Source organism: Pipistrellus hanaki (assembly GCF_964339955.1).
Source record: "Pipistrellus hanaki genome assembly, chromosome: 14".
Taxonomy (NCBI): Eukaryota; Metazoa; Chordata; class Mammalia; order Chiroptera; family Vespertilionidae; genus Pipistrellus; species Pipistrellus hanaki.
The window spans coordinates 38,724,600-38,751,558 of record NC_140516.1 but is presented as its reverse complement, the minus strand read 5'-3'; the positions used below and the strand labels follow the sequence as shown (position 1 = coordinate 38,751,558).

Sequence of the window (26,959 nt, the reverse complement as noted above, 5' to 3'; positions counted from 1 at the left end):
TTCTACACAATAAACAATAAACATCAAAAGGGAGAGGAGAGGAAGAACTATTTTCCTAAACAACTGAATGTTTCAGGCAAAGTAATAAAGTTTAATTGTCTGGAATCTGGTTGCTCTTTCTGTAAATTTCCTCAGAGGTTGCTCATCTGAATGTTAAATAATGTTAATATTTCCAAAGTCAAATTTCTGTGATGAAGCAAGTTTAAACCAAGAGTCCTGTCCCTAACCCCTCCCTCGCATCCTCCCTTTATTTTAGCATCAGAAAGTTAAGTTCTACCATAAATATCAGGAAATGATGGAAGCACTGGCTGCCAGAAAAAACACAAGAGACACGCTTAAAGCACAATTAAAAACATGGGAAAGTCCTAACTGGTTTGGCTCAGTGGATAGTTGGCCTGCAAACTGAAGGGTCCCAGGTTCGATTCCAGCCAAGGGCATGTCCCTTGGTTGCGTTTGTGCGCTAATGCTTACATTTTTGTGTCCAATAAAAAGGTCTCAATGACTTGGTAAAACTTGGTCCTGAAGAAAGCCTCTGATAAGCTATATCTAGAACCTAGATTATAAAAATATAAAGTTTTGGGGATAGGATCTCAAGAAGCCAACTAGCTTTCTAGAAGAAATTCAACTCTTTCCAAATGCTTGTTAATGCATGTTAAATGCAGCAAGAAATAATCCTATGAGGCAGCAGCACAGGCCTCTCTTAGCTGCAGTGAGTGAAGTAAATGACTTGTGACTTTGGGAAGACTTGGTTATCTGCAGGTAAAACTTTAATAAGCCTTGGAGCATCAAGGGACTAAAGACATTTCTCTCTGGAATAGTTGGGTAATTGTTTTCTTAATTTATCCAGGAAAAAGCTTAGTTTGGATGCAGCATCTGTTTTTTTGTTTGTTTTTTTTTAGCAGAGGTGATCAAGATAACTTGCTCAGATTCATATTAAGTTAGTGGTGTTCAGATAAAATTTTAAAATGCAGTTGTTACATAAAGTATAAACTTTTTCTTAAAATGAAATTCTGGCTCTTTTCTTTTTTAATGACAAAGAAGCTCCATGTTAATGAGCTTAGTCAATGACTAAGACTAAATGCAGACCCATAGGAGTGCTTTACCATAGATGGATAAATATATTTCACATCAACACCAAGACTACAAGTGCCACATTGAAGACAGTGCTTCAAAGGAGTTATGTTTATGTAGTAGAATATCATAAACAAATAACACGGGAGTTTGGAGCCAAGTCTATCCCAGCTCTACTATTTACTTGAAGTGTGATCTTGGTTAAGTTACTTAACCTCTCTGTGCCTCAATTACCTCATCTATAAAATGGTGATTGTTACAATACTTACCTAGAAGGGTGGATGTTAGGATAAAAAAAAAAAAATAACACATGAAATGGCATTTATAAGAATACCTGGCACATAAAGGGCATTAGCTGTCTTTATGTTTTTACTATAATGTACATATTGCTGACTAAATGCAATGTTCTTTGCTTTGACAATAATTTTAGGTCCAGAAACCTTTACTTTTAAACTCTGAAGGACAAAGATTATGAAGTAAGCCCTTTATGTCTATGTAACAGCAGCTCAAAAATTGGTAAAATGAATTTTTAACCCAAACAAATATAAGAAGTGGATATTATTTTTTGGGAGTGCAGTGGTAAATTGCCTTATGGTATAAACATAATTGTAGTCCCCCTTCTCTCACTAATAAGGATGATACTATTACTACATTGACACTTTGTTCATAAGAACTCTAACTTGGTAAACTTTAATCCACTGTTTTCTAAGGTTAGTTTGAAATTTGAACACTTATATATAGTAATAAAATATGTAAAATCTTTTCATGAAAAACTTAAGAATCAAAGTAAAACTAAACTTCCAAAAGGAATAATGCTTGATATTTAACAATTGAAGAAGACAGAAAAGAGCAAAAGAAAGACCTCAAAATGTATTACAATATGGAATAAAAGACATTTGAACTTCATTTTTATTTATTTATTTATTTATTTATTTATTTACTTACTTTCAAAGCAATTGACAAAACATATTCCCATAAAACTCAAAGTTATTGAGAGAAGAACAGTATGGAAATTATTAGGATGATCATAAGACTCTCAATGTATTGCTGGTTTCTACCGAAGAGCTAACGTCCTGTAGGTAGAGAGTACAGTTTGCTTCCTTCAGACGCTGTAGCTTGCTTTAGTAATCAGCAAAGAGAGCTAGGGCAGAAACCAGACTAAGATTCTAGCTGTCACCAGCATCCATTCTCCTCTCTCTCAAAAACTGGCAGAAAAACTACGAATTTGTAATTTTGTCTGAAGGTTATTTACATTTCCCTCACATGGGTACTATTTTTATGGAGTTCCATGGGCCAGTGACTGGCAGATTTTTGGTGTTTCTGAGAGAAGACTGAATTTTGAGGGTTATAAAAATTTTTCTTTTTCAGAATGGGACCAACTCCCACCAGGGATTTTTGTGTGTATTTACTGGGAGGAAAGGTGTGATAAAAAAATAAAAATTGGGAAGCAGTTATTTTCATAATATTCTTGATGTAGAAATAGGAACTGTATTCTGCCTTTGCAGAATTTGTCTTTCTTTTTCTTTTTCTTTTTTAAAAAAATATATATTTTATTGATTTTGTACAGAGAGGAAGGGAGAGAGATAGAGAGCCAGAAACATCGATGAGAGAGAGTCATCGATCAGCTGCCTCCTGCATACCCCCTACTGGGGATGTGCCCACAACCAAGGTACATGCCCTTGACCGGAATCGAACCCGGGACCCTTCAGTCCCCAAGCCAACACTCTATCCATTGAGCCAAACTGGTTTCGGCAGAATTTGGCTTTCTTAAAACATAGTTTATATAAAGACATTTCCTGGTTTACTAACCAGCCTTTTTACTTCACCTGGGTGTAGCCTAAGCTCCCATAAAGGACTAAAAATATGAAACTCAAGGAATTTTGAAAATATATTGCTTACCCAAATAATATTTTTTTCATGAAATTTTTCTACTAGTATGTGTAAAACGTTCTGTTTCTGTTTAAGAAATACATAGTGAAATTTGATGATTTGGAAGCAAATCTCTATGAAAAAGTTTTCCTGTAGTTGACAAACACATAAATAGTCCCAAAACAAAAATGAGGCAGCAGGATGGTCCGATCCTATCACTAATTAGCTACATGATCTTGGGCAGGTCTCTACAACCACTTGGTGTCATCTGTAAAATGGGTGGAGGGGATAATTTGTGGCTCAGTCTGGCTTTTATATTTTGAGACTATATTTCAGTTCCAGGGTATATTAAAAGAGCTGAGCAAAAAAAGTTAAAAATAGAGACTCAAGTTTTACATTTTCTTATTTAAAAAACTAACATATTAGAGTTTAAGGATACATCTCAAGTAAAAAGAAAAATATTTGTCATAATATTATTTGGGTAAGCAATATATTTTCAAAATTCCAAGAGTAAGTCAAATTTTTCTGCAACAATTGAGTCTTTTATGTAGATAAATGCTATTATTCTGAGTGACAGGTACACAGGTAACATCACTATTCTGACTTTTTGATATGCTAAAAATATTCCATAATTATTACATTCTAGACCTGGTCAGTAGCTTAGTTAGTTAGAGCATCATCCTGAAACACCAACGTTGTGGGTTCAATCCTGGTCAGGGGACATATAGGAATCAACCGGTGAATGCATAAATAGGTGGAGCACAGCAGGTGGATATTTCTCTCCTCTCTCTTTCTCTTTCTCTCAAATCAGTGAAAAAATTTAAAAGAAAAAGCAAATTTAAAACTTCTCAGTGTTAACCTTTTCAGGCTTAACATTTGGATCAGAAGACCTAATAATGTCTTCTTGAAGTTTTCTGTGTCTCAATTTGCCTCATTTCTTTCATATCTACTCTCTTGTTTTTCCCCATCCATCTTTCTTCATGGTTCCCAGTATTTAAGGGAACATTTTCTAGAAAATTGCCAATAAATGAATATCTCTTTATTAAAAATCCTTTGACTTCACACGATGGCAAAAAAAATTATATCAATTTAATACACCAACTTGTCTTATTTAGGGCCAAATCAAAGCAGTATGGCTGCATGAAAAGCCTACTGGGATCCACTTAATGCTTTATCAAGGTTATAATGGTCATGATCAGATGGCTGCTGTTCTCTGCCAGTTTAATTCTCAGCACTATAGACCATAGCATGCTGTATCTTAGAGACTTTTTCTTTCAGATTCCAAAGGCAATGAGTGTCCTCAGGTCAAGATAGCATATTAGCTATTGTAACAGATAAATAAGTATCACATTAAAAACAACAACAACAACAACAATAAAAACTTCTCATCTGTACCTAACATCACACACAAAAATCAAATGGATTGTAGATCAACATGTGAAAGGTAAAAATAATAAAAATTTAAGAAGAAAATGTAAGAGAATATCTTCATGACACTGGAGTCGACACACATATATATTTTTTAAATATATTTTTTATTGTTTAGATACATATTTCTTAAGTAGAATGTTAAAATACTAATTAGCCAAAACCGGTTTGGCTCAGTGGTAGAGCGTCGGTCTGCAGACTGAAAGGTCCTAGGTTCGATTCCGGTCAGGGGCATGTACGTTGGTTGCGGGCACATCCCCAGTAGGGGGTGTGCAAGAGGCAGCTGGTCGATGTTTCTCTCTCATTGACGTTTCTAGCTCTCTATCTCTCTCCCTTCCTCTCTGTAAAAAATCAATAAAAATATATTAAAAAAATACTAATTATATATGAAAGAGATTAATAAATTGGAATAAAATTAAGAACCTCTATTCATCAATAAATCTCATTTAAAAAGTACAAAGGTGAGCCAAAGTAGGAGAAAATATGTTTAACACATATATCAGACAAAGGATTTGTACTAGAATTCATCAAAAAACTACAAATCATTAAGAAAAATGCATAAAACCCAGTAGAGAAATGGCAAAAGACTTCAAATTTAAATGGTCAAACAACATATAAAAAGATGCTCAATTTTAAAAAAAAAGATTCTAGATGCTTGATTTTAAGTGTTAAGGGAAATGTAAATTACAATATATTAACACTACTGAACTGAACACTTAAAAATGGTTAACACTATAAATTTTGTTATATGTCAAAAAACCCAAATAAACCATAATGTGATACGGGTGCTACCCAAGACCAGAATACAACAAAGAAAAAGCCAGACAAATGTTGGTTAATGAGGAAAAGGAACAATAGAACTCTCATTCACTGCTGGATAGAGAATAAATTGGTAACATCAGTTTGGAAATTCCAATTCCCTTCCTAGTTACATACCCAATACCCAATAGAATATATGTATTTATTGTACATATTCAACAAAAGACACATACAAAACTTTTGTAGTTATCAAAATCTGAAAGGAACCCAAATGTTCATCTATAGAAAAATGAATAAATACATTTGGTATCCTATATAATAAAAGCGTAGTATGCAAATTGTCCCCTCAACCAGAATTCTTCCAGGAGTTTGACCAAGGGATGGGCTGGGCTGGGAAAGGGAGGGAGGCCCGAGTGCTGGCAGGCAGCTGGTTGGGGGGGGAGGGGGAGAAGGAAGGGAGTACAAGGCCGATAGCCACTAAGGACCCAACCAATGCATGGATTTCGTGCACTAGGCCTCTAGTATTCATATAATAAAATACTGCACAAGATGAGAATTTAAAAAATCACAACTATTCTGTCTAACAAAAGAGTAATATGCAAATTAACCATCACTCTGTTACATCACAAGCCATGCCCACCAGCCAATCAGAGTGAGTATGCAAATTAACCCAACCAAGATGGTTGTGGCCACAGAGAGCAGGAGGGAGGCCAAGCTTCTGCAGTCCTGGCCTGCTCAGGCCTTCACTTCAGGCTACAAAGTTTCAATTATAGAAGATCCATAAATTCCAACAGAAATGGCTACCACCACAGAGCGAGCAGGAGGCTTGGCTCCGCTCCAGGCTACAAAGTTTCAATTGTAGAAGATATATAAATCCCAGATACCAGGGCCTCCCCTTGGGTCACTGGGGGGCATGGCTGGCCTGCAAACCACCACAGGCCCCTTGCCCAGCCACCCTACACCCCAAGGGAACCCCCACCCTGATCCAGGACACCCTTCAGGGCAAATCAGCTGGCCCCCACCCATGCACCAGGCCTCTATCCTATCTAATCCTCCTATCTAATAAGAGAATAATATGCAAAATGACCATCACTCCAACACACAAGATGGCTGTCCCCATGTGGTCAAAGATGACTGACCCCATGTGGACACAAGTTGGCCAGCAGAGGAGGGCAGTTGGGAGGGACCAGGCTTGGAAGGGAGGGCAGTTGTGGGTGATCAACCCTGCAGGGGATGGCAGTTAGGGGTGACCAGGCCTGCAGCAGAGGGCAGTTAGGGGTGACCAGGACTGCAGGGGAAGGCTGTTAGGGGTGACCAGGACTGCAGGGGAGGGCAGTTAGGGGCAAACAGGCTGGCAGGGGAGCAGTTAGGCATCAATCAGGGGTTAGAGGGTGATCAGGCTAGCAGGCAGAAGAGGTTAGGGGTAATCAGGAAGGCAGGCAGGTGAGCAGTTGGGAGCCAGCAGTCCTGGATTGTAAGAGGGATCCCAGATTGGAAAGGGTGCAGGCTGGGCTGAGGGACATACCCCACCATGCACGAATTCTGTGCATTGGGCCTCTAGTATACAATATGTCTATTTCCTTCCTTCTTTCTTTTAAAAAGAATTATGGTGGTGATTACATAGGTGTGTTCACTTTGTGAAAGTTCAGAGTCAAATTCATGGTCTCCTGAATAACTATTAGAAGGAGATGATTATATTCACAGAAAGAGAGAGAAGGGTGAATAAAGTCCTGTTTGGTAACAGAGAGTCCTAACCCTTATTTTGTGATATTAAAAAAAAAAAAAGAAGAAGTTCTAATAAAAAATTTTAAATTTCTACCAGGGAACAGCATTAGCCTCTGTCTTCAACTGCGACCCTACGGCCACATACAGACAATTGTTCCCATATGCCACTGCTCTGAACAAGGTTAGAGCTCCCTCTAGCACTTTTAACTAAGGAAACACCACAGGCCCTTATAGAGCTGACACATTTTGGTGCTGCCTATGGTTAAATGCAATATGGCTATTTTTATTTTTAATTTGCTTTAATTGTTGCTATGATATGAATAATTAATAGGCTGCCTAAGCCAGTTTTATAAAGTTCACAATACAGAAAACCAGGAGAAAAACATCTACTTAGATAGGAGGCTTAAAAATGGTTGTAACTGTTATAATACACATTTGGAATATTTAATCACCAATGAAGAAACATGCTACCAAGCACTTCCTACAAAACAATTCTTCAGGTCTTCATCTAGTTTTCCTCTACATGGCTTCATAACAATTGTACCTATAGTACTGGATAAGAACAAAGTAGGTCAGTGTTAGGAGAACCTTGCTCTTCAGTGGAAGAGAAGATAAAGTTTTGGCTTTAAACACTTAACCTAGCTCCATCCATTCTAAACAAATATTCATTAACATTAAATAACGCCCTGGAAAACAGAGACCTATTCAAATTGAAGCCTATATTCTTTTCCTATGCTTGTAAACTTCCCCTTCTCGACTGACACCATAACTATTTGAAATTATATCAATGTTCCCACTCAGCAATGTCTATTTCATATTTGGGGACAGCCAGAAAGTAAAAGGTAGACATTATGTTGTAATCCTCTGCCATCCAGGCAGAATCTGAGCAGGCTCTAAAGGTTCAATGATTGTAGGTAAAGCCATAGGGGAATGCAGTCAGAGTAAAATGGGCTTTGTTTCTTACTCTTCCTCACCCTGAAAGAAACAATGCTTTTGAAGACTCTTTTAAAATTAGTACAAATATAAAATTAGCTATAATTAATAAGTTCCTTGAATCAAGGAGAATGAGAGAATGAAAAAGAAGAGAAATTTAGAGTCACCTTAAAAGTTCATTTTAGTGAAAACTAGAGTTACATAACTTACTATTGAATATTATGCATTCTAATTTTAAAAAATAATTTTTGAGTTGTAATATGAAACAAACATTTCTTATCAACCTATTTTTAGCATATAGATCCCTCAAAAAGTGTGACCATAATTAAAGAAAACTTGAGCAGTTTCTAAGGGAAATTTTTACCACTGCTTTTTTTAGCATTCTAAATGGAAATTAATACAAATCAGTACAATATCCTCTCTCATGCTCTGGCTATACACAATCATCCCTCTGCCACAGAGAGAAGTACACCATGGCCTGGCCTGTGAGGCTCAGTGGTAGAGTGTCGACCCAAGAGGTGTATGCACCAAGAGGTCACCGGTTCGATTCACAGTCAGGCACATGCCCAGGTTGCTGGCTCAATCCTGGTGGGGCCATGCAGGTGGCAGCAGATAGATATTTCTCTCTCTTTGATGTTTCTATATCTCTCCCTTCCTATCTTTCTAAAAATCAATAAAAGAAAACATTTAAAAAAAAAAAAAGTACACCATGAACATTAGTCCTGGATCTTTCCTGCACATACAACAAAATCATGATGCCCAGTTACCACTTAGACTGGTTTTTGCATCATGTCTGCTGGTCACATTAACACAGCCACATTCATTCCAAGGGCAGCTCAAACTAGGAGTAAGATATTGTCTGAAAACAGTTATTCATTAACCTACTGAGAGCCTCAATCATGAATTGTATTTTTCCTAAGACAGGTTTCACTACTGCTCCTCTTTCAATTCACCTAGTATCTGTTGGGAGCCGTATATCATGAACTAGAACAAGAATGACAGATCTAAATTAACATGACAGAAAAGCTCTTTAATGCTGCCTCTTGGTTTCTCCACTTCACTCTCTTCTATGGCATCCAAAGGCTTCAGAACCCTGGCATTAATTAAGCAACAGTTTTATTACACACAATCAGAGCCTGAAAAGAAAAACCTAACAGACAAGAAGAGAGTATAAGGTTCAATTAACTGTTTTACTTTTTTGTGGTTGCTAATTGAGGTATTCTTAATTTTTATCACCTCACGTGGAATGTTGCAAAGGAAAATACTGTAAGTGCAAGAGAAGACAATAAGCCTAAAATATATTACTATATCATAATAATATATAACCAATTTGCATACTTCTGTATTTTCCAAATCCTGGTTACATGTTAATAAATTGTTAACATATAATAAGCACCATAGATAACTTTTTTAGATAAAATCCCCCCTTTGCTACATCTACACTAATTTCTATATACTAAAATTTACAAAATACAGTGGTTGAAAGCACAGGCCCTGGGGCTAGTCTGCAGTCAAATTCCAGTTCTGCAATGTGCCTTGGGCAAGTTGCTTGATCTGAGTCCTATTTTATTAGTATTAATTGACAATCAACAGCAACCTAAACAGGTAACTCAAAAAAATCCTATATAATAAAAGGCTAACATGCAAATCAACCAAATGGCAAAATGACCAGTTGCTATGATGCACACTGTCCACCAGGGGCAGATGCTCAATGCAGGAACTGCCCCCTGGTGGTCAGTGCGCTCACACAAGTGGAGCACCATTCAGCCAGAAGCTGAGCTCACCGCTGGCAAGCGTAGAGGTGGTGGCAGGAGCCACTCCTTCGTGGGGAGCGGACCTAAGTCAGCAGTGAACCTAAGCTGGCAGTCAGACAACCCCCAAGGGCTCCTGGACTGCGAAAGGGCACAGACCAGGCTGAGGGACACCTCCCCTGCCCCCCCAGTGCACAGATTTTGTGCACTGGGCCTCTAGTAGTTATCTCTTGCTTAGTATGTACCCTTACTTCATGTGGTCATGTCATAATGTTGAAATAGTGACTCCAATAGAGTACCAGGCTACATGTATTCAAGTTTACATTACTCAGTAACCAAACCTTTGAAAAACATCCCATATCAAAAAAAAAAAAAAAAAAAAAAAGTATCACTGCAAGTAAAATGTACTGTGATCTGGAAACATGTAATGTCTATACCTGCTCCTTATCATTTATAACAAAATGTTTAAAAAGCTATTAATTCTTGGATTTAATTTTAGAACCTTTAAGTATTACCCAGAGAAAAAGCTAAAGAAAACTTTTAACCTATCAATTTTAAAGTCTAAAATGACACTATATTAATCTTACCAAAATTATGTACATACAAGAACATATATATCAGGATTCAAGGAAACCGATTTTTTTTTTTTTTAAGTTCCTAATTAAACTATCAGGGTTGTAAGTATGCCAATCACAGAAATAAGAGAAAATAGCCTGGCTAGTGTGGTTCAGTGGTTGAGCATCGATCGATCCATGTACCAGGAGGTGGGATTGAATTCCTGGTAAGAGCACATGCTCAGGTTGTGGGCTCAATCCCCAGTAGGGGGAGTGTAGGAGGTAGTCCATTAGTGATTCTCTCTCATCATTGATGTTTCTCTTTCTCCATCTCCCTGAAATATATGAACATATATTTCAAAGTAAGAATAAGAGAAAATATACAAACTGAAAGTGAACCTCACACATAGATGTAAATAAAGCCACTCTTTAGGTTGCCCATTAATCCACAAGTGGCATATTCATCTTATTTACAGTATTATACCCCCTGCCATGATATTCCATTACAGAGTCACGCTACACACTCCATAGTTAACACTGTAGGAACCATCTCTTTTTAAACACAGATTTTTTTCTCCTTTTCCCTTTGGCTTGCTCCCAGGTTTAAAAACAACCATTTTATAATTAAATCTCTAATACTATTAGATATTGATAAGAAAATGTGGATGAAGTTAAACAAGTGATGTCTGAAATATAAAACATAATTAAATTTATATTCAATCTTTTAGAAAGATTTCAACATTACTGTTTGTCATGGTCTTTGTGCTCCATGTGAGCAAGTGCTCCTTACATATTTTCATAAGCCTGAACATGAAGTTTATGTTAATCTTAAATATCAAAATTTTTTATTCTTCCCATTAGAGAATAGCCAGGGAAGTTTTTACATACACACACACACACACACTCTCTCTAAAATTCATTTTGTTTTCATTCTTCTTAACTATTCACTCTTGTCCCAAGCTTCCTCTCTCCTATCTGAAACAGGATCTCAAGGTCTAAGTATTAGCCCTCATAGTGTTTTCACAATCAATAAACTATCTAGAAACATGCACTAAACTATGAAAATATTTACTGAAGTTCAATCAAAGCCTGGGCTTTGAAGCCATAAGGGATATTTTTTAAACTGACAAAATTAATTACTAAGCTTAACCAGGAAAAGTAAATTTTTTATTGTAAAAGGCCTGCCAATGTATGCTTACATTGTAAATCCTAACTCAAACAGTAGGATGAGATCTATATTCCATAACAACTTTTTTTTATATTATAAAACAATTGGAGGCCTGGTGCATGAAAATCGGGCGGGGGGGGGGGGGGGTATGTGTGTGTCCCTCAGCTTGACCTGTGCCCTCTCGCAATCCGAAAGCCCATGGGGAGCGGGCCTACGCCATCAGTGGGACATCCCTACTGCTGCTGCGGAGGCGGAAGAGGCTCCAGCCACCACTACTGTGCTCACCAGCTGTGAGCCTGGCTTCTGGCTGAGTGGTGCTCCCACCACACTGACCACCAGGGGGCAGCTCTTGTGTTGAGCGTCTGCCCCCTGATGGTCAGTGCATGTCATAGCAACCAGTTGTTCTGCCGTTCGGTTGATTTGCATATTAGCCTTTTATTATATAGAATTACTAAGGTCTAAAGCAGCACTTTGAACAATATAGGCACTCAATCATACCACTTACTTTATATGTAGAATAATGAAACACAGAGCCATGAAACCATCTCGGATCCTTTAAGGCAGGGGTGGGGAACCTTATCTGGACATTTAGAACATCATTCGAGGGCTCTACAAAATTATTAACTTAAAAATTAGCCTGCTATGTTTGGTCAAACATTTAATTAACTCATTCCTAATGCCTTGGTAAAGCCAAACCAAATTATTTCTCACAAAATGCACCTTTACACCCTTATTCAAAGTTCTTACTGAATTTCAGAGGCTTTTGAAACCAATTGAATTTCAGAGGCCTTTATAATCCTTTCTAAGTGCCCTCTCTCCCACCCTCCACCTCAATTTTCTAAATAAGGAATTGAAAAATGTCCATTTTTGTGTATGTGTTTCTTCAGGGGCTTTTATTCCCCCCCCAGTTTTGTATTACTCAAAGTTTGAGGTATAGAGAAAATATGCTAATATTTATTGCCTCTATGTTTAGGCACTATAGTGCTAGCTATGTGGTACATTTCAATCCTTACATAAACTTGATAAGATGGATATTACCCTTATTTTACAGATAAGGCCCACAAGCTGGATGTTCCTCACTCCTGTTTTAAGGCCTCTGTTATAAGGCAGGTGATTATTACTGAGTAAGTCTTTAAAGTAGAATCACTGAATAGGTAATCCAAAATAGAGATAATTAAATTTTCTGAATACAGTACTTGGCTCAGTTCAACAAGGTATTTTATAAGAAGTAGAAGAAGGGAGGGCAAAAGGCTGGAGGGATAGAAATAATATTTGTTAGGCATCAATAATGCTATAGAGATCAAATGGAGAAAAGCTATAGGTGCTTCTTAGTATGAGACCTGGTATAATGGTAGGATACACAGGACTCCAAATACTATCCGAAAGGCAACTGGGTATAGTAGAGCAAAGAACTCTGAAGACAGACAGATTTGAGTTCAAAACATGACTCTACAACTTAAGAGATACGAAAATTTGAAAAAAGGTTTAACTTCTCTAAGCTTCAGGTTTCTTATCTGTAAAATAATGGTAATATCCATCTTATCAGGTTTATGTAAGGATTGAAGTATATCACATAGCCTAAACACAGAAGCAATAAATATTATTGTATTCTCTCTATATGTCATACTTTGGGTAGTACAAAACTGGAAAGAAAAGAAAAAAAAAAAAGAAAAAAGCCCTTGAAGAAACACATACACACACACAAAAATGGACATTTTTCAATTCCTTATGTAGGAATATATTTCCAAACTAAAAATTGGGGTTGGGGGTGGGAGGGAAGGACACTTAGAAAGGATTATAATGAACTCTGAAATTCAATTGGTTCCATACATAAGAACTTTAAATAAGGGTGTAAGGGTGCATTCCAAAGACTAGACTAATAAAAATTTCTCTAACGTGAACCCTATTGATGAGGTTAGGGATTAGTAGAATTTAAAATTACTTGATAACTCTAGCTCTGTCAGAAAACAAAAAAAGAAGTTTCTTGGTCATTCAGCCAGTTAGACATTTCTGTAATTAGTAGTATAAACCAAAAAGATGCCCTAAAAAAAAGTGATGTCTTTAAAAACATATATATATTTTTTTATTGAGTTCAGAGAGGAAGGAAGAGGGAGAGAGAGAGATAGAAACATCAATGATGAGAGTGAATCATTGATTGGCTGACTCCTGCATGTCCCTTACTGGGATTGAGCCCACAACCCAGGCAGATGCTCTTGACCGGAATCAAATCTTCGACCCTTCAGTCCCCAGGCTGATGCCCTATCCACTGAGCCAAGCCGGCTAGGGCAAAAGTAATGTATTTTAAGCCTGATCTTAACAAGTAAATCTTACCAAAAAAGAACTCCTCAACAAGAAAGAATATTGGGAAGATCACTAAATCAAATGGAATTCCAGAATCATAGGAAAAAGGGAAAAATACAATTTAATTTTTTGTAGAAACTTAGTATAGAGTAGAATAGTCATTTGAATACATAGCTCATTTAAATTCAATAGTCATTTGAATTCATGCCTTGTAAGCTGAGTCATGACACAAGAATAAAATTTAAATATATGGATCCTGAGCTCATGGGTACTAAAAAGTTCAAAAGAATAGCTCAGGTTTCACAAGCTTTGTAAGCGATCTATTTATACCATATAACTAAGAACATATTTATTCATGGAGAGCTTATAAGCCCAGGCTGCTGAGACTGTCAAACTAGGAGAGAGGAGAATGAAAAGTCACAAAAATCCATAAAACTATAAGAATAAAAATCTTCCAGATATCATGCAAAATTCTAACAAGTGGCCTTTAAAACATTAATGTGCACAATAACACCATTTTCTTAAAAAATGGGGATGGAAATTCCTAGACTATTTAGTATTAAATCACTGATCCTAAAATACTGATACATATCAGTCTAAATAAATATTTGCAATAAAAGCTCACTATCAGTAAAAAATATATATAATGATGCTTCTGACAGAATTCTGAAAGCTATACTAAAGATTTTTTGTGTGTGTGTGAGAGAGAGAGAGATGGGGCCTAGGGGGAAGTAAAGTGCTTTTGTTCTGAGTTTTGCATAGAGGTATAATATCAGGGACTTACATTCCGTAAATACAGTATTTTAGGGCTACAAGGCTAGAATCACCATTATTATATTTATATGATAAAAAAAAGTCTTACTAACTATAATGAGAAAAGATCATCTTACACTTAACCTGTGTATTGATAACGAATTTTTATTTATTAACTAGAGGCCCAGTGCACAAAATTTGTGAAAGAGTAAGTCTTCCTTCCCCCCAATGCTGGCACTAACTTCCCTCTGGCACCCGGGACCCAGGCTTCCCTCTAGCTCAGGCTTTGTCTGAAAGGATGTCTGGAATGACACCCGGTCTAATTAGCATATTACCCTTTTATTATTATAGATTATTATTATAGACTAGAGGCCCGGTGCACGAAATTCATGCACAGGAGAGAGGGGTGTGTCCCTCAGCCCAGCCTGCACCCTCTTCAATCTGGGACCCCTCAAGGGATGTCTGATTGTCTGTTTAGGCCCAATCCCAGGTGGATCCTGGGGGTATTGGGCCTAAATGGGCAGTCGGACATCCCTCTCACAATCCAGGACTGCTGGCTCCCAACCACTCACATGTTTGCCTACCTGACTAATTGCTCCTAACCACTTCTGCCTGCCAGCCTGACCATCCCCTAACCACTCCCCTGCCAGCCTGATTGACAGCTAACTGCTCCCCTGCTGGCCTGATTGCCTCTAACAGCCCTCCCCTGCCAGCCTACTTGCCCCTAACTTCTCTCCCCTGCAGGCCTGTTCCCCCTCAACTGCCTTCCTCTGCAGGCCTGGTCACCCCCAACTGCCCTCCTCTGCTGGCCCAGTCACCCCTAACTACCCTCCCCTGACAGCCTAATCATCCTCAACTGTCCTCCCCTGCAGGCCTGGGTCCCCCCCAACTGTCCTCCCCTTCAGTCCTGTCATCCCCAACTGCCCTCCTCTTCCTGCCATCTTGTGGCAGCAATGTTGTGTCCACGTGGGGGTGGCCATCTTGTGTGTTGGAGTGACACTCAATTTGCATATTACTCTTTTACTAGATAGGATACTTTAAATAAATGCTTAAGTCAATTAACAGTTAATATCAAGAAAACAAGTTTACTTGTATATCTTTGGAAGATACCTGGATTCATTTACTAGCCTATTAGTTGCTTTTACAGGAAGCCAATAAGCTTAAGGTATCAAGACTAAAATACCTCAAATCCTGATTGTCTTATATACTTTCCCAAAGTTACAGCTTGCTAAAGAAGGCCCAGAAAACTGATATGGTAGAGAAAATTTGGCTCATTAATGTCTTCAATAGCTTTCTGCCATATTTTCCAATATTATAGAGATGATTAACAAGGTTACAATTTTAGTATAACTAAGTGTCAAATGGATGAATCAGTCTTTAGTTGTAGTTACTGCACAGATTTTCCCTCTCTTCCTCCTATAAACCCCAATCATTGATATTCAATTCTCAATTACATAAATTAAAATGACACAGCCCCTAATATTGAGGTCAACAGTATAGGGGGAACTTCGCCCCGACCCCGAAAATTTCTTAATAAACAGTATTAGGAAAGAAACACATTTTAAATTCGCTGTAGCTTACTTGCCTGGATTTTGTTCCTCTTTTAAGCAACTCAAAACAGGAGTTGCTCCAAACCAGAAAACCTTCATGCTACTTGCAACTAAATTGGAGGGTAGTGGTAGGCTGACAAGGCAGACCTTTTAAAATTAAAAAATATTTTTTTTGGTTACCCAATTTTTAAAAATATATACATTTTATTGAGGGAGAGTTAGAAACATCGATGTGAGAGAGAAACATCAATCAGCTGCCCCCTGCACACCTCTTACTGGGGATGTGCCCACAACCAAGGTACCACAACCAGAATGCCTTTGACCAGAATCGAACCTGGGACCCTTCAGTCCACAGGCCAATGCTCTATCCACTGAGCCAAACTGGTTAAGCTACCCAATTTTTTTTTTTTAAATTAAAAAGTTAAAACCCAGAGTGGAATGCCAAAAAAGTGTGCTAGTAATCAAAATCCTAACTGACCCATGATAGAATCACAGTCTAAAGATCATCAACCATATTTGTGACACTACCTTGGGAAGCAGGCAGTATTTTTCAGCCTGTGAACCAACTCTAGAGTAGTAACACAATGCCCATACACTGTAAGAAAAGTGTCATGTTAAAACCCACAGATTTCCCCCCCTTTTCAGGAACTGTGCCTGGCATTGTGCAGCTGTGGTGCTGCCTTCATCACTCCCTCTGTTTCCAGTCTTGCTAATTAAAAGGTTGATCACAGAACAATGCTCTTCTCATTAATTTCAGTGTTCTGATTGGGCAGAATCCGTGCTTACCCCACCTGATCTTTTCATACAGCTGAAGTTAATGTGACAGGAGCCCGAAGATGGATTATCTGCTGCCATATTGCCCATCGCCTCCAATCAGGAGCTATCTGTGTAAACTGATTGTTCTAATTTGCTCTCATTATTTTTACAATATCAGGAGAAAATAACGCACACAGCTCACTGTCAAAGCCATGAAAATCAGCCATTAGTTAAACCCAGACACTGAGTGGCTTTATTAGAGGTACTGCAGTTTATTGATGCAGCTCTCAACAAACCAGGCAGCGTTTTGCTTCAGAAGGAAATGTTTATACTGAAAGTAAATATTCATTGTAATAACATCCTCAGCAATACGCTATCTTGAAGAATCCTGTTCTTATTTCAAAAGCTTGGCTCTGACATAAATGAACAACAATGAAGAGTTGGGTTGGCCTAAGAAAGTAGATAGCATTTAATGCACTCAGTTGCACAAAAACCTGTTTATTAACTAAAATCTATGAGTACTCTCCACATCCTAGAATTCATACAGAAATTCTGTTCTGTGACAACAAATGCCAATCAGTCAACAATGGAAGTTCTTTTTTCTCCACACAACAACAAATATTTTTACCCCCCACCCTCCCAAAAATTTACAACTTAGGAATCAAAATTATTTCTGTGATAATCATACAGGTATGGTTTTAAACAAAAAACTGTATTCTCATACAATGTAGTGTTCAACAAGAAAAAGTACTAATCCTAGTATCACATACATTCACACTATATTTCAGAAGTGGAAAATAAGCAGTGTGTAAAGCAGCTAAACGGACAAGCTGGGTTTTAGAACTCTTCAGTAAGAGACGGTTTCTTAAAGCAGAAGACAGAACTCTCCAGAAAGGTTTGATATTCAATAAGATAATTATCTTTAAAAAATGTGTCTTGGGCACAAAGAAACTATATTTTCCTGTTATAAAGAAAATGCTAAACTCTAGAAGAAAATAGATTTAAACTTCATATTTCAAGGCTTGCTTGGCTATGAACATTTTGTAAAAAATGTTACCTAACTGCTGCCTGAACAGCATTCTGGAAGGCTGGAGGAGGGAAAAATAAAGAAACAGATGCTTTTAAATATAGGAATTTAATCCACACGCTCCCCCCACCCCCTTTAGTATTAGAAGGAAACATGGCTTCCTCCAGCTTTCTTTCTACGCTGAGATTCGTAGGTAATGTGAAGGCAAGAGTATGCCCTTCTCGCTGCTCCCCTTTTAATGGCCACTTTTCTTTTTTCTAAGAAACATGTGCCACGCTTTCTCCTTAAAATTCCTGCACTAAAAGACTGCACCATACTGCACTCTGCAAAACGTGCTGATGGCGCCAATTACAAGCCCCCAGCCGAACGCTCCAGCCCCCACCATTCGGGCAGATTTATGCGGACTCTTGCCGACGTTATTACAAGTCAGAGTTTATTGGGAAATTGTTACATTATGCGGAGTGTCTAACAAATTGCTTATGCTGCTATAATTGGATTACAACAGCCGCTTGCTCCCACCGGTAAGATTAGGCAAGTAGGACTCCTGCCGATCTCTGAGCGTTAGCAGTAATTTTATTTGCCTTGCCTCTCTCTTTCCTAACAACATGCCTCTCTCCCTGCCAGCTGTCTGCTGAAAAGGCGCAGGCTTGTTCCTTGGCCCTAACAATGCAATTACAGCCCTGCAGATCGCACTGTTTGTGCATTAAGTACAGAGCCAAAACGAGGCGAATTGATCGTTTGACTTTTGGAGAAGCCATGTGATCTCTCCGTGTGGGTGATCTGACATGCATCAGCGGGCAATATTGCAGTCAATTCTTGAAGAACTTTCTTCTTTCACCCCTCTCCCTCCTAACCTTCCCTTTATCACTGAGGAAGGCTCTGACTGGGCTAATCTCATGCTAATCTAGATCAATCCACAAAGACAAACTCAATCTTATTAGCTCCCTGGCTAGAAAGAAATGTGAATAGGTTCTAGCATCTTGAAGCATCACAGTCAGATATATCAGTGATTCCCAACAGTTGAACCACTGCTACTATCTTAAAAAAAAAAAAAAGGTTCATAAAGAGTTCAAGGAGGAAAAAAAGTTTACAGAAATACTATAAGTAAAAAGTAAAAATAAAAAAACCTACTGAAAGTTTTAAATTTTGGCAACTAAAACTGTCTTGGAAAGGCTTTGTTATAAGCTGTGTCTTATAGTCAGAGGGGCCGTCAGGAAATCAGCACTGAAACCCGTGTCCTGCCTTTCTCCGAAGCTCTGCTCCGCTGAAAGATGCTGGCGGCCAACGAGCAGAATCAATGAAGCTGACTTCAGGTTTAAAAACAGCCAGACTGATCTCCACTCAGCACAAAGTTTTAAACATATTTTGTCAACCACTTTCAGTTTCTTGTTTCTTTCTCTTGTATATTTAACAATAAATGCAGGCAGCAAGGAGACTATGCAAGCAGTTACTCTGACTCTCAGGCATAATTCACAAAGACTCTCACTGGGGTCTGGACTTTTAAAAAAAATGAACATGACTTTGAATTTTATACCAATTTTAATATAGACCAGGATTCCTATTTAAACTTTTCTCTCCAATGGCATATTCCTAAAGGGTTCATAAAGCTGATTACACAACAAATGTGCAATCAATCTGCTGATCCCTTGTGGCGCCCTTTGTATTCCTAAGAATCATACACATCCAGAAGTTTATGTATACTTGTATCCTTAATCTGACAAACACACAAACTCTTGTTTGTAACAATGGCCCTTGATTCTATTATTACTTCAAAAGTGAACTTGGAAAAGCCACTCTACTAGTATTTCTCAGAACCTCTCTGTAACTACCCACACTATTAATACTCATTATTCATAAAAACATTTGAAGATGAAAGGGAAAATATTACTTCTCAACTTTATTCCTGCCTTCAGAATAAACCAAATGTGTAACACATTACACTTCAGAGTTTTCCAACCACATTGGCCTCAATGATATGGTTACATTTAAATATATTCTCTAAAGGCTAATTGTTAGACCCACCAGAGGAACCTGTGCAAAGAATGGACCATCTAATGTGCTTCTTGTAGAACAGTATATATTAAAGAAGCCTGTTAACATGTAGTTTAAAACTCAAAAGAAACTCTGAACAGCTGAAATGCCTTATAAATAGTACAGACCCAGAGGAAGTGCAAACGTCTGCATTGTGAATTGTAGATCTTAATTACCGACAATGGCTGGTACAGCAAGTAGCACGGAAAAAAAGTGAAACAGTTGCACTGTTCATGGTTGGCAATAATTCTTCAGGAAAATATTTACTATCAATCAGTTATGAGAAAAGGGACTCTGTGCTCGTAAAACAGCACGTTGCTTCTCATACCAGGACCATTTTGCTTCAGCATAATCTGAATTTAAACAGCTTGTTTCCTGCGGATATAATTTTGGAAATAAATAAAACAAGTCTTCTATCAAAATCTGGAGTAAGTGGAAAGGAACATCACATTTTTCTGTCTCAGTCAGTTACAAACAGATTATTAGTCTCAAGTAAAAAACAATAACAACAAACAACAACAACTATAACACAGAACACATCTACAAAGGACTCCTGAAGTGGTTTATTTTCCAAACATAGAGGCAGTACTTCTTCCTACCTGGACAGAAATCTAGATAGATATGTTCAAACAACTCAATTTTAACTGTGTATGTGTGTAGAAGGGTAAATTAGGGAAATACCTGAAATCAAACTTTTCAGTTATATTTTTTAAAAGTTCAATTAAACACAAAGGATTAGTGTTCTTCATTTTTCCAGTTAATTTTCTTTATCAATTAAAAAGCATCATGAAGGTTGACAATTAGGTACAATGTAATTATTGATTTTAAACACTAAGTTGGCAGTCAGTAATGACTGTCCATTTAAAGGTACAATAAATTCAAAGCTCATCATGTTCCAATCACAAATTTCATGAAATACAGGGTTATAATTATTAAGAAGGAAAGCTTTGGAAGATAATAAGACATTTCAGTGCCTCCAAATATTACCTGGATTAAGTTATACTGATAAAATGACCCCTCCTCCACTTTTATTTTTAAACTAGAGCCCGATGCACGAAATTTGTGCAAGAATAGGCCTTCCTTCCCCTGGCTGCTGGCACCAGCTTCCCTTTGGCACCGGGGATCCGGGCTTCCCTGTGGCTGCCGGCAGGCACCTGGGACCTGGGTTTCTCTCACAGCCCTGGCTTTGTCTGGAAGGTTGTCCAGAAGGATGTCTGGTCTAATTAGCATATTACGCTTTATTATTATAGGTCTTTTTTAGGCATCATTCTTCAAGTTAGAGATTCAGAAGATTATTATTAACCCAGGGTGACTATAGTTTGTTTTACAAATTTGTGGGGGGATTTTGTATTCTAACTAGGGCCAATGGGTCTCTTTCCATAGACCTATTGTAAAACACTTATTGTAAGATATTTCCAGCAATGAAGAGTCCTATACCATGCGCTATAAGGGGTCCGAACATAACAACATTGCTATTTTTAAGAGGATAACTGGTAGTAAAGTTTTCTCTAAAACTCATATCAACAGTTTTTAATAGTAAGGTTTTAGACTTTAATTACCATCTCTACCTAAACGAAAGTCACTCCTACCAGAATTGACTGCTTTGAACTAGAGCCCAAAATGGGTGGTCTCACTGTATTATATTATAGTTGCTCTCACATAGAGATGGCTGGACATTCAAGGCCACTTTGGAGTACAATCTGAATCAACAGACACTTGTACCAACTTAAAAACCATGCAGCCATATCAAGTATAGCAGATGAAACTATTCAGTTAAGGGCTAAAGGTGAAGAACAGGAAATAGGGACAAGCTTGCAGACCTACAAAAATAGTACCAAGTCATTATTTTTCAAAAGTCAAGCAATAAATGAGGCCAGCAGAAATAGTACAGAATCATGATATCCTATAACATGTAAATGAAAAAGGGGAAATTCTTCCCCTATTTCCATGTTGCTGGTACCTCACTGAAGGCTGTTGCAAAAAGAATAGAATTCAGCCACATGTTCTTATTTGCCATTGATCAATAGTTTATTTAGCTCAATTTGAAGAAATAAACCAGAAGACAGCCTATGGGCCAATAAAAGGAATAATAAGCCTTAGCTGGTTTGGCTCAGTAGATAGAGTGTCGGCCTGCGGAGTGAAAGGTCCCGGGTTCGATTCCGGTCAAGGGCACATGCCTAGGTTGTGGGCATGATTTCTAGTGTGGGGTGTGCAGGAGGCAGCCAATGATTTTCTCTCATCACTGATGTTTCTATCTCTCCCTTCCTCTCTTTGAAATCAATAATTTATATATATAGGACCAGAAAGTTAGGTGGGTTCCAATAGAAAATGATAAAATCATTATTCAATTAGGGTATTTAAGAAATCAATGAAAGGATATAGATGTCAGAATAATGTTAAAATAAGCAAGAATGGGATGAGAGGGCCACCATCTGGGAGCAAAGGAAACAGACTGATGAGCAGCAATGAGCAAACTTAATTCCTCACCCAAGAGCACAGAAGAAATTCTGTCATTGTGCCAGATGCCAGAAGATTTCTAACCATGCACCACTTAAGTAGAGTGGGAGAGAAAAAACACATACACCACATCATACAGACACTCAACAAAATAACTACATAATTTTAGAGACCCTGGTTTACAAAGTATGGAGAAAACAAAAAGGACAGATGTTCTCTTGGCCAGCTCTCAATGAAACTCATTAAAATTGTCACCTTGTCCTCGGATCAGTGCTCATGTTAAGATTTTACCTTGGTTAGCCAGAAGTCACCCACTTGAGATAAAACTGAGAGCAGTGTGGCCAAAAAGGAGATAGACTATTTTTAAAGGCCCAAATAATTGGTCCCCCATCTCAATGTTCAAATGCTAAGTAAAAAATGCGATCAATTAGCACTTGCTGGCTGTTACTAAGTGACTGAAACATGAAATATGTAAATATAATTTATAATATTCATATTTTACAGTAAGTCATTAACACATTCTAGTTTAAGAAACACTTAAATGACTATCTTTTTAAACTATAATTTTAAGTAAATTCTGACATTTCTTATATGGATCATTTCCATTGATTATATTTTCTATTATATATTTTCAGTTGACAAAAATACTGCATGTTTTAAGAAATAAAATAAAAATAATAAAAAATATTGCTGTCCTTTGATTTTTGTAGCAAAGGATGATACCAGCCCTAGCTCTAATAATAACAGTAAGTAATTAAGAGCCTAATTATATAATATAATAGATTAAACTTAAAGTAGTTAAAATTGGAAATGTAACAGTGACAAAACAGTTATTGAAGGCAGTAAGTTTGCAGATATGCAAAGTAAAAAACTAGAAACAAAGCCCATACTGGAATTTTACTTATTCTTGGAATCATCAAAATGGATGATATCTAAATTTAGGTCAAAGCTCCTGAATAGTTAAAGATACTTAGAAAATTTTGAATCATAGTTATATGATTATTAGATTGTAAAATCTCTAATATGTAAGATTATTTTTTTGTATCTATTTTACAGATATGGCACACATTTATTCATAAGAGGTAGCTCATATGCATGATTTAAATATACTTGTCCATGCAGATCAAGATCACCAAAAGGAATATTTCTACAATTAAGCCACTTAATAAATAACAATAATGATATAATAATTGGATTTTCTATAGCATATTTCACAATCCTTGCAATGGTGTACATTATTCTTAATTACACTAGAAGCCATGAACAAACATAAAAATAATTTGTATAATTTCTTACATAAAACTTTACTTTTTTGTTACAATCCATAGCTAGTGTTAAGCAACAAATATGATTTAGACTGAAGTGTGACCAGTATACATAATCAAAAAATTATGTTGCAATTAAAGAGCTGGAGATTCCAATTTGTAATCTAATTTGGATAAAATACTTGCTATATTCTTTTAAAAATATATTAGTAAAATCTTGTAATAAGCTTTATAGCAATAATGAGTGAAGACCTCTATAGATAATGCATTGTTATGAAGTAGTATAATATATATTGAATAATATTACTTACTTTGGCCACACAATTTTCAGTCTTCATAGCAGTGCTTGCTAGACATACTGTTTCTTGGTTTAAGCAGAGTCTGGCACAGCTGTTATAAGTCTGTAAAGAGAGGTGTGGGTTTTTTTGAAACAGGTTTAATATTTCATATACAGTTTTTAAATTCTGCCCTATTTCTCAAAATTAATACACAAATAGATCCTATATGTAAATTCCAGATTTATGAGTACTGAGAGACAAGAAAGACAGAGGAAAACCCAGGAGAGTCATTGATGTCCCCATAACAAGTATGTGAGCAGCAGTGGTTCACTATATGTATGAAAGGTAGGGGTGTTAGTTATTGAAAAATGGGCAAAGGACTTGTGAATAGATATTTCTCCAAAGAAGATATACAAATGGCCAGCAAGCACATGAAAAGATAGATGGTCAACATCACTAATAATTAGGGCAATGCAAAGCAAAACTATAATAAGATACCACTTCATACTTATTAGGATAAATATTAGTAAAACAACAACCAAAACAAAAACCCACAGAAAACAAGAGTGGGCAAGGATGTGGAGAAATTGGAACCATTATGCACTCACTGTTAATGGAAATGTAAAATGGTACAGCACTGTGGAAAACAGTATGGTGTTAAACAATTAAAAATAGAATTACCATATGATCATATAATATCACTTTTGGGAATATACCCCAAAGAATTAAAATAATCCTGAAGATACTAGTATACTGTATTTGTATGTAGTGCTCATAACAGGATTATAATCACAATAGCTAAAATGTGGAAGCAGCCCCATTGTACATTGATAGGTTATACTTTAACCATCAAGGGATAAGCAAAATGTGGTATATATACACAATGAAATACTATTAAGCCTTAAAAAGGATGGGAAATTATGACACAGCCTATATAATAAAAGAGTAATATGCAAATAGACCAAATGACAGAACAACTTACCAACCAATCAAAGAGTAATATGCTAATGATATGCTAAGGTTGCTCACTATGACGTGCACTGACCACCAAGGGGCAGATGGCTGGTGAGTGCTACTGCAGCAGTGCCAGCCTCTCCTGATCAGGACTGATTAGGTGCAAGCCCACAGCAGGCACAGTGGGGCTAGGATGAGCAGGAGCGCAGGCAGCGTTGGACTGCGAGTTTCGGCCAGATCCCTGCAGGCCACCCAGAGAGACCCCACCCGTGCACGAATTCGTGCACCAGGCCTCTAGTATTATATAACATGGATGAATCTTGAGGACATTATGCTAAGTGAAATAAGTCCATTACAAAAGTATAAATACTATACAGTTCCATTTTTAGAGATTTAGAGAGTCAAAATCATAAAGAGACAGAAGTAGAATAGTGGTTGCCAGGACCTGGGAGAAGAGGGAAGAGGGGCCGAAACCAGTTTGGCTCAATGGATAGAGCGTCGGCTTGGGAACTGAAGGGTCCCGGGTTCGATTCCGGTCAAGGGCATGTACCTTGGTTGCAGGCATATCCCCAGTAGGGGGTGTGCAAGAGGCAGCTGATCGATGACTCTCTCTCATCGATGTTTCTAGCTCTCTCTCTCTCTCCGTTCGTCTCTACAAAATCAATAAAATATATTAAAAAAAAAAAAAAAAAAAGAAGAAGAAGAAGAAGAGGGAAGAGGGGACTTATTGTTTAACAGGTACAGAGTTTCAATTTTACAAGGTGAAAAGAGTATGGTGATGGGTGGTGGTGATGGATACACACAATGTAAATGTATTTAATACCACTGAACTGTACATTTTAAAATGACTAACATGGTAAATGTTATATTACATGTATTTACCACAATTAAAAAGAAAATTGGTTGTACTTTATGGTAAGCAAACATTATTAACAACTGGCCAATATATTAATAAAAATATTTCCCCCCTTTTTTTATGTTGTTACTGATGGTACAAATCACGGTCCTCAAATTTTAGCATGCATCAGAATAATCTGGTGATGATAGTTAAAACACAGATTACTTGGCCCCATCCCCAGGGCTTCTGAAAATTTGCATTATTAACAAGTTCCCAGTTGATGTTAATGCCACTAGTCTAGGAACACTCTGAAAACTACTGGAATAAATGTGTGTGTTGAAATTAAAGAGAAAAATCTGGAGATTGATTTCTTATGTGAGTGTCTTACATAACTACAGAACATTTATCAAAACTAAGGAATTAACAAGGTATAAGAAAAACCTTAAGTTTCTCCACTTTTCTCACTAATGCCCCTTTTCTATTTGGAATCCAACCCAAGATTCCACATTGCATTCAGCTGTCATATTTCCTTAACCTCCTCTAATTGGTTACAATTTCTCATCTTTCATGACTCCGTCATATCTAAAGAGTACTGACTAATTAATCTATGGAACATCCCTCAGTTAAGGTCTCATGTTTTCTCCTGATCAGATTGAGGTTACACATTACTAGGAAGGAAAGCACAGAGGTGGTGTGCCTGTCTCAATATATCAAGTCAGGAGATATGTTGATGAATATTTCTAGTGATGTTAGTCTTGATCACTTGCCTAAGATTGTATCTGCCAAGAATCCCAATTGTAAGCTTATTTTTTTCTTCCTTCAAAAATTACTCAATATTGGGGGAAATACTTTGAGACTATGCAAATATTATTTTCTGCTTCAGCTTTGCTTGCTAATTTTAGCATCTATTGCTAGAGCTTGCATCTATGGTGATTTTTACTGTGGTGTTTGTTCTATTGGTAATTTTTAAATTTCTCCCTTTCCTTCTACATTTATTAGCTGGAATTTTTCTGTAAGGAAGACCTATGACTTCTTTGCCAATTTACTTACATATTTATTCATTTATTTATATCAGCAATGGTTGCATAGGTATCCTATATAATAAAGAGTTAATATGCAAATGTTTGTTACGCAGTGACGTGTAATGACCTATCACTAGAGGGGCGGGGCAGCAAGCTACAAGCAGCGGAGAGCTACAGCAGCAGTGGGCAGGTGGCCAGCTGAGGCAAGCGGCAGCGAGCTACTTGAGTATGGATTCATGCATAGGGCCACTCGTTTTAAATAATTCATTTTTGGTCAATTACCATTCTTTGGAAAGAAAATAGATTGACAAAAATAAAATATAAAGAAACAGAAAAAATATTATAAAATTGATTTTCAGTTAAACAAGTTAAATTTTTAAAAAGGTATCCACTTAACTGTTGTAGTCTTAAATTATATAACTTGAAATTATTTCAAAACATATTTTAAAAGAATCAACTAGATCATTTG

General features: G+C 37.1%; 1 protein-coding gene across 14 annotated transcripts in view; it reads right to left on the bottom strand.

The window, feature by feature from the left end:
• BTRC (beta-transducin repeat containing E3 ubiquitin protein ligase) overlaps positions 1–26,959 on the bottom strand; it is a 151,881-nt gene that overhangs the window by 35,914 nt on the left and 89,008 nt on the right. For 13 of the 14 annotated variants that reach the window (XM_084903777.1, XM_084903785.1, XM_084903786.1 and 10 more), the window contains one exon: positions 23,710–23,799. The exons of the other annotated variant lie outside the window; for it this stretch is intronic. In XM_084903777.1, coding sequence (XP_084759903.1) covers positions 23,710–23,799 — 90 coding nt within the window. The remainder of the gene's footprint in view (positions 1–23,709; positions 23,800–26,959) is intronic. 14 annotated transcript variants of the gene reach the window in all.